Source organism: Equus asinus, chromosome X, assembly GCF_041296235.1.
Source record: "Equus asinus isolate D_3611 breed Donkey chromosome X, EquAss-T2T_v2, whole genome shotgun sequence".
NCBI lineage: Eukaryota > Metazoa > Chordata > Mammalia > Perissodactyla > Equidae > Equus > Equus asinus.
In genome coordinates, this window is record NC_091820.1 from 139865969 (window position 1) to 139879898 (window position 13930).

The 13930-nt window shown below is 42.0% G+C and overlaps 1 protein-coding gene across 1 annotated transcript in view; it reads right to left on the reverse strand.

Annotated features, from left to right (window-relative positions):
- MPP1 (MAGUK p55 scaffold protein 1) overlaps positions 1-13930 on the reverse strand; it is a 31609-nt gene that overhangs the window by 1700 nt on the left and 15979 nt on the right. The window contains exons 3-11 of the mRNA XM_044764203.2: positions 13770-13848; positions 12866-12951; positions 9390-9458; positions 6187-6383; positions 4894-5000; positions 3300-3380; positions 2396-2476; positions 541-743; positions 247-321 (exon numbers count right to left, since the gene is read on the reverse strand). Coding sequence (XP_044620138.2) covers positions 247-321; positions 541-743; positions 2396-2476; positions 3300-3380; positions 4894-5000; positions 6187-6383; positions 9390-9458; positions 12866-12951; positions 13770-13848 — 978 coding nt within the window. The remainder of the gene's footprint in view (positions 1-246; positions 322-540; positions 744-2395; positions 2477-3299; positions 3381-4893; positions 5001-6186; positions 6384-9389; positions 9459-12865; positions 12952-13769; positions 13849-13930) is intronic.

The following is a 13930-nucleotide window of genomic DNA, read 5'->3' on the forward strand; positions in this document are numbered from 1 at the left end:
CATGGGCACTGGCCTAGCTAGTGGTTTAATAACTCTGCTGAGTGAATCAAATGTGCACATGCCCTTTGGCTTCTCGGCCTTACAGGAAGGAGGACAACAGTAGCCAGGAGGCTCATGGGAGATTTGGTTACAAGCTGAAGCTGAGCTCCAGCCAGTACTCCAGCCAATGATATAGATGGCTGTCCCAGTCTGGAGAGGCCGGGACAGTGAACCCCCACCCACCCCACACAAACCACTCTTTCCCACCTGAGTGCCCTGGTCAGTCGGTGCAATAAACACGATGAAAGGTGAAAGTTCTGCTGTCCGAACAATCTTCAGGGTCTAGAGAAAAGGAAGGGGAGGAAGAAGAAAAGAGAAAAAAAAGAGTTAGCTGTCATGCTGGATTCCTTCTAATAAGCATCTTTGGGCTTCACCAAGTCCAATCCTATTTCCATTGTTTCCAGTGCTACTGTTCTTGTTCCAGGTGACCCCACTGAAAGGATATGAAGCAAACCTGAGCACCTCTTCATCATCCACTTCTGCCTTTCAATGTCTACCCACCTGGGGCTCGATGTCAAGGATGGCAATCTTGTCCTGCTTATGAATCTGGTGCACTGTTTCAAATTTGGTGCCAAACATGTTGCCCTGGTAGCTGCCAAACTCCAAGAACTCATTGGCAGAGATGCTCCTCGTCATCTCCTCCGTGGAGATGAAGTGGTACTCCTTCCCATCTTCCTCACTCTTCTTCGGTGGCCGTGTTGTATCTGTGCACAAGAAACCAAATCCCTGACAAACTCGGGGTCCTGGCCATCTCCTAAGGGCTTAGACCATGGTGTCTGTACTGAAAGCCTAACTGCCATTGGTGCAGAGTTTAATAGAGGGGTTTCTCCCATGGGATCCTGAATGGCTGATGATAGATGATGATGCAGACCAGGAAATCTGCTGTCCATCCAGAACACGTTTAACTTTAAAGAAGCAAAGCCCAACGTAGAATATTCCCATCATCATTTTCCCTATATGAAGTTACATCTCTCAACCACCAACACCAGGATTACTGAAGCTCAGAAATGGAGAAATGACAGTAGGAAATTTTGTTTGTTTGTTTTGCTGAAGAAGATTGTCCTTGAGCTAACATCTGTGCCAGTTCCTCTATTTTGTATGTGGGTTGCTGCCACAGCATGGCCACCGAGAAGTGGTATAGGTCTGCGCCCAGGAACCAAACCTGGGCTGCTGAAGTGAAGCACATTGAACTTAACCACTAGGCCACAGGGCTGGTCCCTGGAAATATTTTTAAAACAGATCTATGGGCTATAGTCAGGATTTCTTGGAAGTATATTTAAAGTTTCCTTTTCATAGCTTGGGAAGAATCCTTTGGTTTGGTTTAAACTTATGTCCTTAAGTCACAACGTTTGCTATTCCTCATATAAATTGTCCTCTGAGTAAAATATGCCCCAGATATTGAGAAACAATCCTCCCCACCCCTCCCCCATAGACCTCTCCTGCTTTCCACCTTCACTGAACACCTCCCTTGTTTTCCACATCATCTGCTTGTCTCTCTCAATGGGCTCCTTCTCCTCCATCCACAGCCATACACACATCTCTTTCTTTCCATCTTACTAAACAATGACTCTTCTTTGACCTCTCACCCTCTTTTTCTATCTCCCTTCTCATTCAAACTTATTGATGATGAACGAGCCTGTACGGGTTATTTCTACTTCCAGACTTCACTCACTCCTCAACCAAGGGGCATCTGCTTTCTGCCTCCAGTGTGTCACTATGTCCCTAAAGGAAAAATGGAGAAGCAAGGAACCAAAAAGTACTAACATCAGGTTTAGAATCGGTTTTTGACTTTGATCAGCAGTATCTCTTCCCAGGAACATATACAATCATACTACACAGATCCACTGCTGGGGATGGACGTTATCCAACTTCCCTCCTATCTAAAGGGACTGCTGCCGAGACTATGCCTTTTCTGAACACTGCTTTGATTTAAAAAACATTTCATGAAAATTAGAGGCAGCCTAGATGTCAAATAATAGTGAGAGACCTGAGGAAATTACAGTACAGCCACTCAGTGGAATGGAAGAGAATTCTCGAAGTGATTTAGGCACATGAGAAAATGTTTAAAATATAAAGTACAATGAAAAAAGTAATATAAGTTTTTAATAACATATTACTTTAACTTTTAAAAGCAGGATAAAAATGTTTACTACGGCTTCTGTTATGTAGACAAACAGCACAGAAGAGAACTATAAGAAAACAACCTAGTTACTTTGTTAGTTGGAGCGATTATAAGCACAAATTTACATCTTTCCAAATTGTTTTATTTTTATAATCAAACACTTAAAAGTAAAATCACAAAAAAAAGATTCCTATGGTATCTCACTTGCCCTCTGAGGCCCCCAGAGCTACTTACACGGGACAGGGTATGCGAACTTCTCCGGGTTCTGGCTGAGCAGGGCGTTCTTAACATGGCTGCGGCCCACCCCACTGGCTCCTGTGTAGGGAGAGAAGAAAGGCTGAGAAGAGAGAAACCGGGTTGCCAAGATTCTGATGAAGCCTTCTATTTCTTTCCCCAAAGACAAAGGTGGGGATGGGAGTAGGAATGGGATATGGGTTTTCATCTCTCAGGCCCTTGTGTCCCAGTTCAAGGAAGAAGCTCTTTCTAAGACCTAAGGGTCAGGACTCAGAACAGCTAACGCATGGGGTTTTCTGTTTATTTTCTAAGGATATTTGCCTTACTGAGCTCTCCAAAATTAATGGAACTGAATTTAAGCCAGTGTTTTTGCTGGAAATTTCACCAGAACCCTCAAACAGATCATCTAACCAACTAATGTTTTAACTTTAAAGACAGGGAGGTGAGCCACCCACTGGAGCCAAGGTCATGGACCTGGGATTGGGACAAGGACTCATTCCACTTCAAGGCCAGGGATCATGTGGATGACTAAAATACTTTTCAGGGCCTCCCATGTTATTTAACAGCACTCTAACATGTGTACTTAAAAAAAAACAGCATAGGACTAGAACACTCCTACTGCCAAACAGATGGACAAAGAACAAAACCCAGTTTAGGATCTGCCAGCACCAAAGCTGACCTAAAAGAATCAGTTGCTGAAAATCTTGTAAGGTTTAATTTCCCTTGTATGGTAAGGACTCAGAAAATTCTTTAATCTGCTCTATATGGAGAACCCAAGAGAAGACCTCATTTTTTTTCTTTTCTTCCTCACTGCCTTTTTTTTTGGAGGGAGGGAGGTTATATGAAACAGGCAGGAAAATAAGGACAGAAATGTACTTAAACGAGCAAAGCAATGAGAAGATACCGATCAGCACCAGGGTCTTCCTCTTGAAGGCAGGGAGCCGGACAACTTCCTCATAGGAAACAACATCCAACTGGTCAAAAACTAGAGACAAAGAAAACCAAGCAATGTTCATTTCCAGAGCTGGGGAGAACAGTGGTCCAGGCCGTGACGTGGGAAAGAGCCAGGCGGGAAAAGAAGTGAAACCCCACCAACCTGGCTGCATCCTAATAAGCAGGGAGTGAAGGCAGCCGAGGCCAGGAGGTTGCGGAGGAAGGACTTTAGACTGTGATGAGGGAGTTTTATGCAAGGGAGTGACATGATCCCACTTAGGTTTTGAAAGGAGAACTCTGGCAGGTAATAGGCTGCAGGAGCCAGGGAAGCAAAGGGACCCTTAACAACCCCACTCCATGCCTCAGAGCCGATCTTTGCGGGCAAACTAAACTTAATCTACTCTTACCAAGGGATGATGATGGCTGCAACCAAATGTCCATGCTAGCACACTGTCAAGGACAGCTACAGGAGGTACTGATAAAGAATCGTGATGAACTAGAACATCAGAATAAGCCGCTTCAGGATCACAGACACTGTTCCTTTCGGTCTGTTTCTTGGCTTTCCCAACTCCTCCATTTGAACTCAACATGGCTCTGTTGGTCAGTCAGACTCTAATTTTTTGGACCCCATACTCTCCTCTTCCTTTCACTCTCTGTCTTCTCCACAGTTTCAGTGACCTGATGACCCCCTTGACTCCAGACACTGAGAACTCGGCAATTCCAACACTATCTCCGTCACTTCCCCGTACTGCCTAAAATGGCCCTTATCTCAGGAACAGCGCCGCCATCACCGACCCAGCTGCTCAGGATGGAAACCCAGGTCTTGTACTGACACTCTGCCCCTTCTGCCTCCCACAGTGTGCCTCTTTCTTCATTGATACCAAAGAGATAGATGCAAATGAAAAGCTGATCCCATTATTCCCCTGCTTGAAACCCTTCACTGACTCCACAGAGACACTACAGAGGGCGGACGAGGCTCCTCAGGCCGTGGCCCTGGCCTCTCTCTCTGGCATGCGTTCTTGCACCCCCCCAATCAATACTCCAGCCACGTCTACTTCCATGTGGGCTCCCGACACGCCAGGCGATTTCAGGTTCCGTGATTTGCTCATGCTCCTGTCTTTATCTAGAATGCTCACAGCAGGATGGAGGCATTTAATAAATGATAGCTTAGTGGTAGATTATTATTGATTATCTACAATCTACTTGATCCCATTTATAATTTTAGTATATTTCCAACCATGGTAGGTAAAAAACAAAGCCAGAATTAGTTCTTAGGAAAACATGCTAGTCATCATCATCAGTACCATCAGTACATGTAAAGGAAGACTAGTGGCCTGCTCACACCCGCTCATAACCCTCACCCCTCAGGTAACCAAATGAACAGCCTTCCAGACCCTTCTCAGTGTGTCAGTGCCATCAGCATGACCAACTGCAAGATCTGAGCAACCCCAGAGACTAGAGAGAGAGTGAAAGTGATGAGACATCTCCAGTGGCAGTGAGCCTGGGAAGACGATGTAACAAAAGAAAACAAGAATAAATGGCAGAGAGGAGGCCAGGAAGCTTACTCGAGCTGTGCTTGGCCAGGTACTTGTCTTTGTACTTCTTCTTCTTCCCAAAAGGGCTGCAGCTTGGGGCTTCGCTTGGAGCTGACTGAGCCACACTTGCCACTCGCCTAGTGGGAAAAGATGACCAAAGACGTCAGCAGATCCTCGGTGTAAAAGCCCCAGGGTCAATGGCCTGTGCTGAGACAGGGCTTGGCAACCCCCTTTCCCTTCTACATTCACCCTCCAGACCCATCTGCCTCCTCTCTCACACCCTCCCCAAGTCACTCATCCCCTGTATGTCTCTACCATTGCCCCTTTCACACTCATCCTCTCCCCCATCTCAGCCCCTCACTCTCTCTGTGTCTCTCTCTCTCTGAGACCCCACTCTTGATCTCTCAGCCTCTCTGTCTCTCTTTCTCTTTCAGCTGTGGGAGCTGGATAGAATGTCTGGAAAGTGCCTGTCATGCCATTTGGAGTATCACACATCATAGGCTGCCGTCAGACAGGTGAACCTGGTCTCCTGGAGTCTGCATCCGGTACCTTTCAGCAGATTCCAAATGCAACCCACAAACTACTCACTTTCTCTGGGGCAGTGGTTTCTGAACTTTTAAGACCCAAAATCAATATAAGAAATACATTGTATATTGCAACCCTGTATTACTCACATAGACACCTATAAAACACACATACACACACAGCATATATACAACTAAAACAACAGTTTCATAAACCAATACCTTCTATTACTACACAAAATAAATTCTAATATTTCTATTTGATGTCATTTTTTAAAAGAAATACTCATTGCAACCCAGCATTACATGTGGAATCACTTAGAAGTGTTGCGTGGAGGATTGTTCTACCACTCCTAGGGCCACATGGTACTAAGCAGTCAGTGAACCGTCTGACTTGGGAACAGGAATTATTTTTTCCATGTCCCGTTAATTTGCATAAAGGACACATTTAAAATTTGACTGTTTTCTACAGGACTCAGAAGATATCTTCTCAGAAGGGCATCGGCCTAGGAGGCAGGAGACCAGGGAGGGCTCCAGTGCCAGTGCTGTCACTTGCACAGGGAAAGCATTTGAGGAAAATAGAGGCCCACAAATGAATGAAGAGCTATTTAGGCTCCTTTACCTGTAATGTCTGCTAGTCAAGCACATCAACCCATCATGCCAGGGAAACTGAGAGGTTAGCTTGGTTGAGAAACAGAAACTACTACACAAGATGGTAGATTGCTGAAGCTAAGTGATTATTTGTGGCAGGGCTGGGTCCCTTCCATCTGCAAATTCCACCTGTACAAAAGCAGCTCACCATTCCTGCAGCTCGGGAGAAGGGATCAATCCTGCTGACTCCTTGGAGGAGCCTTCCACCCGCCCTTGCCACCAGTTACTGTCATCCTTGTTGATGATCTGGATAATGTCCCCAGTAACAAACTTCAGTCCTGCCTCTTTGCAAGGGATCAGATTGTCCTTTTTGGGATCATAGTCAAACTGCGCTCTCATGAACATCTGAAAAAGAAGGCAAGGGGGACTGTAGCGGCAGCACATGTCTGTAGAAAGTTCTGCTGGAAATAAGTCAGGTCGGGATCAACTGAACAACAGGGAGGCAAGAACAGAGCGAAGTCGGAATGCTGAGGTGACTGGAACTGGTCACTGCTGTGTTTGTAGAGGGGTCAGGCCTGAATCTTCTAACAAGAAAGCATAAAATGCCTTTCTGGGTCCACATGTCTGTGGTTATTGGGTCTAAGTTGTCTGTCCTGGAGTACAAAGCAGTTACTATCTGAAATGCATGTGTTTCCCTGAAAAATATTTTTATGAGTATGTTAAATAAATAGGAATGTGCCAAAGTCTTAAAATGTTGATACCCCTTGACCCCACAATCCACTTCTACAGAGAAGTTGTCAGTTATGATGGGTAAGTGTGTTCACCACAGCATTATTCATAAGAGTGAAATATTGGAAACAACCTAATTTTCCAAGAATGGGGAATTAGTTAAATATGGCCATCTACTGAATATAGTACCACATGACTATAAAAATCAATTTGTAGAAAAATGTTTAATGCCCTTGGAAAATGCTGCTGATACAACATTAAATAAGAATATCATTAAACAAAAACAATACCTCCCATATACTTGAAATGTTAAAAAAAAAGTATCTATTTATACATAGAAAAAAAGACTGGGAGAAACTATATCAGAATTTCATACTGGTTCCCTCTGTTACAAAGATTTGGGGTGCAAATCCAACCCAGAGAAAGAGGGAAAGAAATGAGAAAGAGGAGAAACAGATGAAACAGAAAATCAAGTTTAGAGGATCAACGAAGGCAAAAGTGGTTCTCCGAAGATTCATGAAATTGAGAACCCCCTAGCAAGGCTGATTAAGAAAACAGAGAAGACACAATCTCCTAGCAGAGATCAGTAGAGAGACTAGAGATGTTTAAAAGGTTATAAGACATTATGAACAATTTCACAGAAATACATTTGACAAATCTCTTGAAAAACACAATTTACCAAAAGTGCACAAGAAATTGAAATATGAACACTCATATATCTATTAAAGAATCTGAACCTGTTATTGAAAACCTCCTACCCCGCCCCCAAACACACACATACATACAGGCCCTGATGGCTTCTATGGTAAATTTTTCCAAACATTATTTCATTACTTGAAGAAATAAGGCTAATCTCATACAAACACAGATTACAGAAAAAGATGGCATTTCCCAACTCATTTAACAGGACCACAAAGAAAATAAAAACACAAGCCACAGAGGAAGAGACAAAAGACTCTTATCCAGAATATATAAGGAACTCCTACAAATCAGTAAGAAAATGCCTTGAACTGGTACTTTACAAAAGAGGACATCCAAAAGGAGAAAAACATATATAAACAGGAGCTCACCCTCATTAGCCATCAGAGAAATGCAAATTAAAATCATAATGTGATACCACCACCACAATACCCAAATTAAAAAAGAAACCCAGATAATTCTAAGTAGCAGTGAGGCTATGGAACAACTGGGATCTGCATCAGTGCAGTTGGGAATGTAACATGATACAACTAGCAAAGATGACCATACCCTCCAATTCATCAGCAATGCACAGAGGTCTCCACTGAACACAGGGACAAGGAGGTTCACAGCAGCACTATCTGTGAGAGCAAAACAGCTGGCAACCCAGAAGTCCCTCCACAGTATCTCACATAACAGATGAATGGGAAGGAGTCATCTGGTGCTACATGTGACAGCACAGACACAATACTGTGTGAATGAAATAAGACACAGGAGAATTCACAGTGTATGATTCAACTGACATAAATTTCAAAAAGGGGCAAAACTCGTCTCTGGTGTTAGAAGTCACGGTTGTGGTGACTGGAAATTGGCACGGGAGTTCTTAGGGGGCTGGGCGTGTCTTGTCTCTTGAGCTGGGTGCTGCTCACATGGGTGTGTTCAGTTTACGAAAATTCACCTAGTTGTATACTTATGATTTGTGTACTTTGTTGTATACATGCCCACATGTACCAAAACGCCAATTTAAAACCTTTACTTAAAAAGAAAATTATACCATCATACTTGAAGTAACCTGCGATAGAAACTTCAGAGTTACTTTTTTAAAAAAACTCCCTCTTCCCCATTCATCTGCCAACCCCCTGTCCAAGCTATTTCTCTCCTCCACCAACGAGGAGCTCTATGGACTGGGAATGTACCCATTTCTCTTTATATCACCTCCATTTTCTAGCAAAGTCATTTGTACATGGTAGACTCTCAATGAATTCTGAGTAAGTGCTTAAGACTCTTTCCTTTGGCACTGTTAATCGCTGGGTCTACTTATTACTGTTTTATTTTATTTTATTTTATTTTTGAGGAAGATTAGCCCTGAGCTAACTACTGCCAATCCTCCTCTTTTTGCTGAGGAAGACTGGCCCAGAGCTAACATCCATGCCCATCTTCCTCTACTTTATACGTGGATGCCTGCTACAGCATGGCTTTTGCCAAGCGGTTCCACGTCTGCACCTGGGATCTGAAATGGCAAACCCCAGGCCGCTAAGAAGCAGAACGTGCGAACTTAAACTGCTGTGCCACCGGGCAGGCCCCTATTACTATTTTAAAAAATATTTGCCAATTCGTTTGGTGAAAACTGGTATCACACACATTTTATTTTGCATTTCTTTGATGACTGGTAAGATTGGATATTTTTTCATATGCTCAATGCCTATTTGTGTTTTTCCTCCTGTGAATGATCTTTACATTCTCTTTGCCCATTTTCCTCCTGACGTTGTAATAAAGAGGAGATTAACCTTTCCTTTCACATCCATTACAAACAGGCAGTGGTTAGAAAGAAGGCTTGCCTGTTTGCAATGGATGTTAGTTTAGTTCAGAGAGCAGCAAGCAGCTACACTTGTGAGATATTTAGACCTTAAAGTCAGAATCACTTGACCTCAATCAAATCTCAAAGAACCAAACACTGGGCATGAATCCTGCCATCATCACAACAGAGAGAATGGTGCCACTTACCTGTAGCGCAGGAAGACGACTTTGCTGGTTGGGAATTACTTTTAATGAAATCATTCCTTTGGTTTCCTTCTGTTAAAAAAGAAAAGGGAAATTAAATTGTAAGAAAAACTAATTGGATGACCTGGGGTTTCATAAAGTCATTTTTCCCCTCTCAAAGTCCTACGTGTTTTTTCTTTTCCAACAGCCATCTTCACTTTGAAATTCTGTAGGACAATTCCTCCTTCAATACAAAAGTGTCATGTGCCCCATAAACCACTGTAACAACATGGAGATGGACAAAGAATAATGAAGAAAAGGCTAATGATTTTCCCTCCTCTCCACACTTGACCCGAAAAGGGCCCAGAAGTACCTAAAATGAACCGTGGCACACAGATATCAAACAAAAACATTTGCAAATATTTACACACATATATACATATGTATATGTATGTATTTTGTTCTGTTTTTAACGAAAATGGGATTAGAATATATGTATTACTCTCTAATTTGCTTTGTTTTATTTAGCATTACTTCATGGACAGACTTCTAGGTTGATACACGACGATCTCTACTCAGCCATCCCCCCCATTATTGGGCATGTCAATTGTTGCTAGGTGTTTTCACAGTTTGCTGCAACAGACATCCTTGAACATATATCCTTATATATTTGCACTGTGATTTTTATAGACTAGAATACCATGGTGGAAATGCAGAATCAAAGGGTAAGAACATTTTAATAGCTATCCTCAAATTACTTTTCCAAAAGATAACAGCAATTCCACTCTCACCAGGAATATATGAGAGTCCCTTTCCCCCCAAATTCTTTCCAGAATTACATCAACATTCCTTTTAAATTTCTGCCAATCTGATGGGTGGAAAGTATCTCATGGTTGCTTTATTTCATAATTTTATTACCATAAACTAAAGTTGAACATCTTTTCAAAAGCTTACCAGCCATATGCTTTTTCTTCTTATATCTTTTGTTCAGTTTTCTATTTGGTTGTTTGTCTTTTTATAATAAAGTTTAGAAGCTCTTTAAATATTAGAGTTAACTGTCTACCATAACTATTATATGTACAACAAATATTTTTCCAAGTCAACTGTTTATTGTATCTTTTGTCATGTGACACAAATGAACTTTTACAGTCAATTTACATAAATCAAAAGGAAGCACAAATTTTGAATGTTCACTTGATGCACATAAAGTCTTAGTGAGAAGCAACCTGCTCTGTGGAGAAACAAACCAGCCTTCTCAAGCTGGTAATCCGGAAGCAGGCAGGAAACAGGGAACCCGCTCCTGAGGGTAGGGAAGATAGTTGAATGAAGGAGCTATTTACAAAGAGTGAAGGTCAAGGGATGGCAGTGAAGCTATTACCACCCCATGGGTCTGGGCGTGTGGTTTTACACTGTGTGTTAGCATCAGGATCCAAACAAAGTCCACACTGCAACTCGTTGATATGTCTTTCAAGACACTTTTCATCTACCCCTTCCTCCTACAGTGTTTTCTTCTCTAGTCTTTTCTCTGTTGAAGGAAATGGGTTGTTGGTCCTATTAGAGTTTCTTACAGGTGGATTCTGCCGATTGCATCAGCATGTTGTGGTCTGACACGATTCTCACTCCTCTATAGTTCCTATAAATCAGCAGTTGAATTGAGAAAAAGGCTTGATCAGATTCACGTCCAATTTTTTTGGCAAGATGATTTCAGAAGTGGTATGTTTTCTATCAGGAGGCACATGATGTCTGGTTGTCTGTCTTTTTTGTCACAGTAGCAGCTACTGCTGCTCAATGCTTAGTCCATTAATTCATCAGGAGTTGCAAAATGGTGATATTCTAACCAACTTCATCACTCCTTCATTTATTAGCTGGAATACTTCTACAGAGAAAACTTCTCCTCATTTACTATCTGGTTACTTAGTGGTAGAGATCATATAGGAAAAAAAGGACAAATATATTATTCTTTTTCTTTATTTAACAGTTTTCCAAGTAATGAATTGGTTCCCTCACATCTTCCAACTGGTTCATATACAACTGTGTCAATATACACACACACAATTTCTACAAGTAACCTACTTCAGTTATCTTTTATAAACCCCTCTACCTTCCACATTCATTTGCCAAGGTCCTGTGCAATCTATTTCTCATTGTTTATTTCTTTTCTTCTGCTTGCTTTGGGTTTCATTTGTTCTCCTTTTTCTAGTTTCTTAAGGTGGAAGCTGAGGCCATAGATTGAGACCCTTCTTGTTTTCTAATATAGGTGTTTCATGCTCTAAATTTCCACTATTCTGGAATTTTCTAATTTCCCTTGTGATTTCTTCTGTGGCCTAGAAGTGTGTTGTTTAATTTCCAAATATTTAGGGATTTCCAGATACCTTTCTGTCACTGATTTCTAAATTTAATTTCATTGTGGGCAGACAACACTCTGTATGATTTGAATCCTTTAAATCTCTTGAGGTTTGTTTTATGGCCTAGCATATGGTCTATCTTTGAGAATGTTCCATGTGCATTCTGCTGTTGGTTTATAATGTTGTTTGCATCTTCTATATCCTCATTGATTTTCTGCCTACTTGCACTGTCTCTTATTGAGAGATTGAAATTGCAGAGTATAATTGTGGATTTATCTTTTTCTTCTTACAGTTCTACAAGTTTTTGCTTCAAATATTTTGAAGCTCTGCTCTTAGGTACATGGACATTTAAGACTTGGGTCATTTCAAGAGGCAGGGTAAATCTGGTCTCTGTTACTATATCTTGGTCAGAAGTAGAAGTCTAGGTGAGGACTTTTGATTAAAGCAAATCCTAGGTGTATCCTTAAACAGCCATGTGACCATGGGTGAGTTTGAAAACTCTTCAAGGTTTAGTTTCTTCATCTCTGTCTCAAGTGAAAAACCACATTCTGGGTCAAATGACACTTCTTCCCAAGGTGCTGTTCTCTGGTTTGTTCCCTGCTGGTATCCTAGCTTCTTACTGCTGAATACCTAAGGTGTGGCTCCTGCCGGCAGTGGCCAATTACCCCCAACCACCCTATGTGTTCCTTAATGCTTTGATTACAGGAATGGTCTCTAGTGTGTATGCAGGGGTGGAGAAGGATGGTGAAGAATCTGGAGGGGCAAACGGGACAGCCAGCACAAACACCAAGCACAATGCCTGGCACATGGTAGGTGCTTGACAAATATCAATTGAATCTAAAGAGCACACTCAACTGTTCATTTATAATATCCCATTCGCTCTTCTTAACAAATCAATGACATAAGAATATGGATGACTATCTTCATTTTACAAATGATTTAGAGAAGTTAATTTATCTGCTCAAAATCACAGATTTCTTTTATTCTAAAATGAAGCAGAGCAAGGATTCAGAGCTGCCATTAAAGACCAAGGCCTTCTGACACCCAGTCCAATGTTCTTTCTAGACAGACACTCTGGGTTATTTGCCTTGTTTTAGAAGTTTACTAAATGGGGCTCCCACACTTCATGAAGACAATGGCGTAGCAAATACCCACCATGGCCTTCTGCAGCTGGTCCACTGAGTGGTTAGTCACGTTTGTGCCATTGATTTCTAGGATCTCATCCCCGACGTGAAGGGAGCCTACCAGGAAATGAAGAATCAGTCCACAGAAGAATAAATGTTCAAACAAGTGCTGTCAATATAACTCAAGATAAGAAACCATGATCTAGAGCATGTTATACAATAGACTGTGTAAAATACTCAGGGTTGAGAACATTCAACCATGAGAGATGGGAATGTTCTTTTTTTTTTAAAGATTTTTATTTTTTTCCTTTTTCTCCCCAAAGCCCCCCAGTACATAATTGTATATTCTTAGTTGTAGGTCCTTCCAGTTGTGGCATGTGGGACGCTGCCTCAGCGTGGTTTGCTGAGCAGTGCCATGTCTGCGCCCAGGATTCGAACCAATGAAACACTGGGCCGCCTGCAGCGGAGCGCGTGAACTTAACCACTCGGCCACGGGGCCAGCCCCAGGAATGTTCTTTTGATTCCTTTGAGGGACATATGAAGGCAAGCACTTGACAGTCTAAGACTATCTCATCCTCCTTGCCCTCAGTGCTCCCGCCATAGAATAAAAGACCCCGTCCTCCAAGTCCCCTGGAACTAGCAGAGCTATGACACAAAGCAGGGCAGAGTTCTCAGTCCTCTTCGTTCACCAGCAAATAAGATGTTTCTTTGTTGTGTAGCTAAAACACCCAAAACGCATTTTCAGACGCATCATTTAGTAAAAGCTATTTTGGGGGGTGAGAGAACAAAATAATACATTAAAATACAAAATGTTCTTAGCACACACACAAAAATGCTCCCAGTTTTGAAGACTATGAACTTCATGTCCCACTGAACAGGGAGTAAATGATTAATCTCTGAATGAAACACCACCTAGGAGCCCCCTACTCAAGTACCTTGTCTATGAATCATGCCGCCATGAAGAATTCTTGCTACTGTACAAGACTGCTTTTCATTCAGCTTCAGAGTGATTCCCTGAAATAAAGACAATGGCACACGAAGCTTTATTTTAAGCTCTTTCGGAGGTTATCTTTCAGACAATTTAAAGCGATTTCTC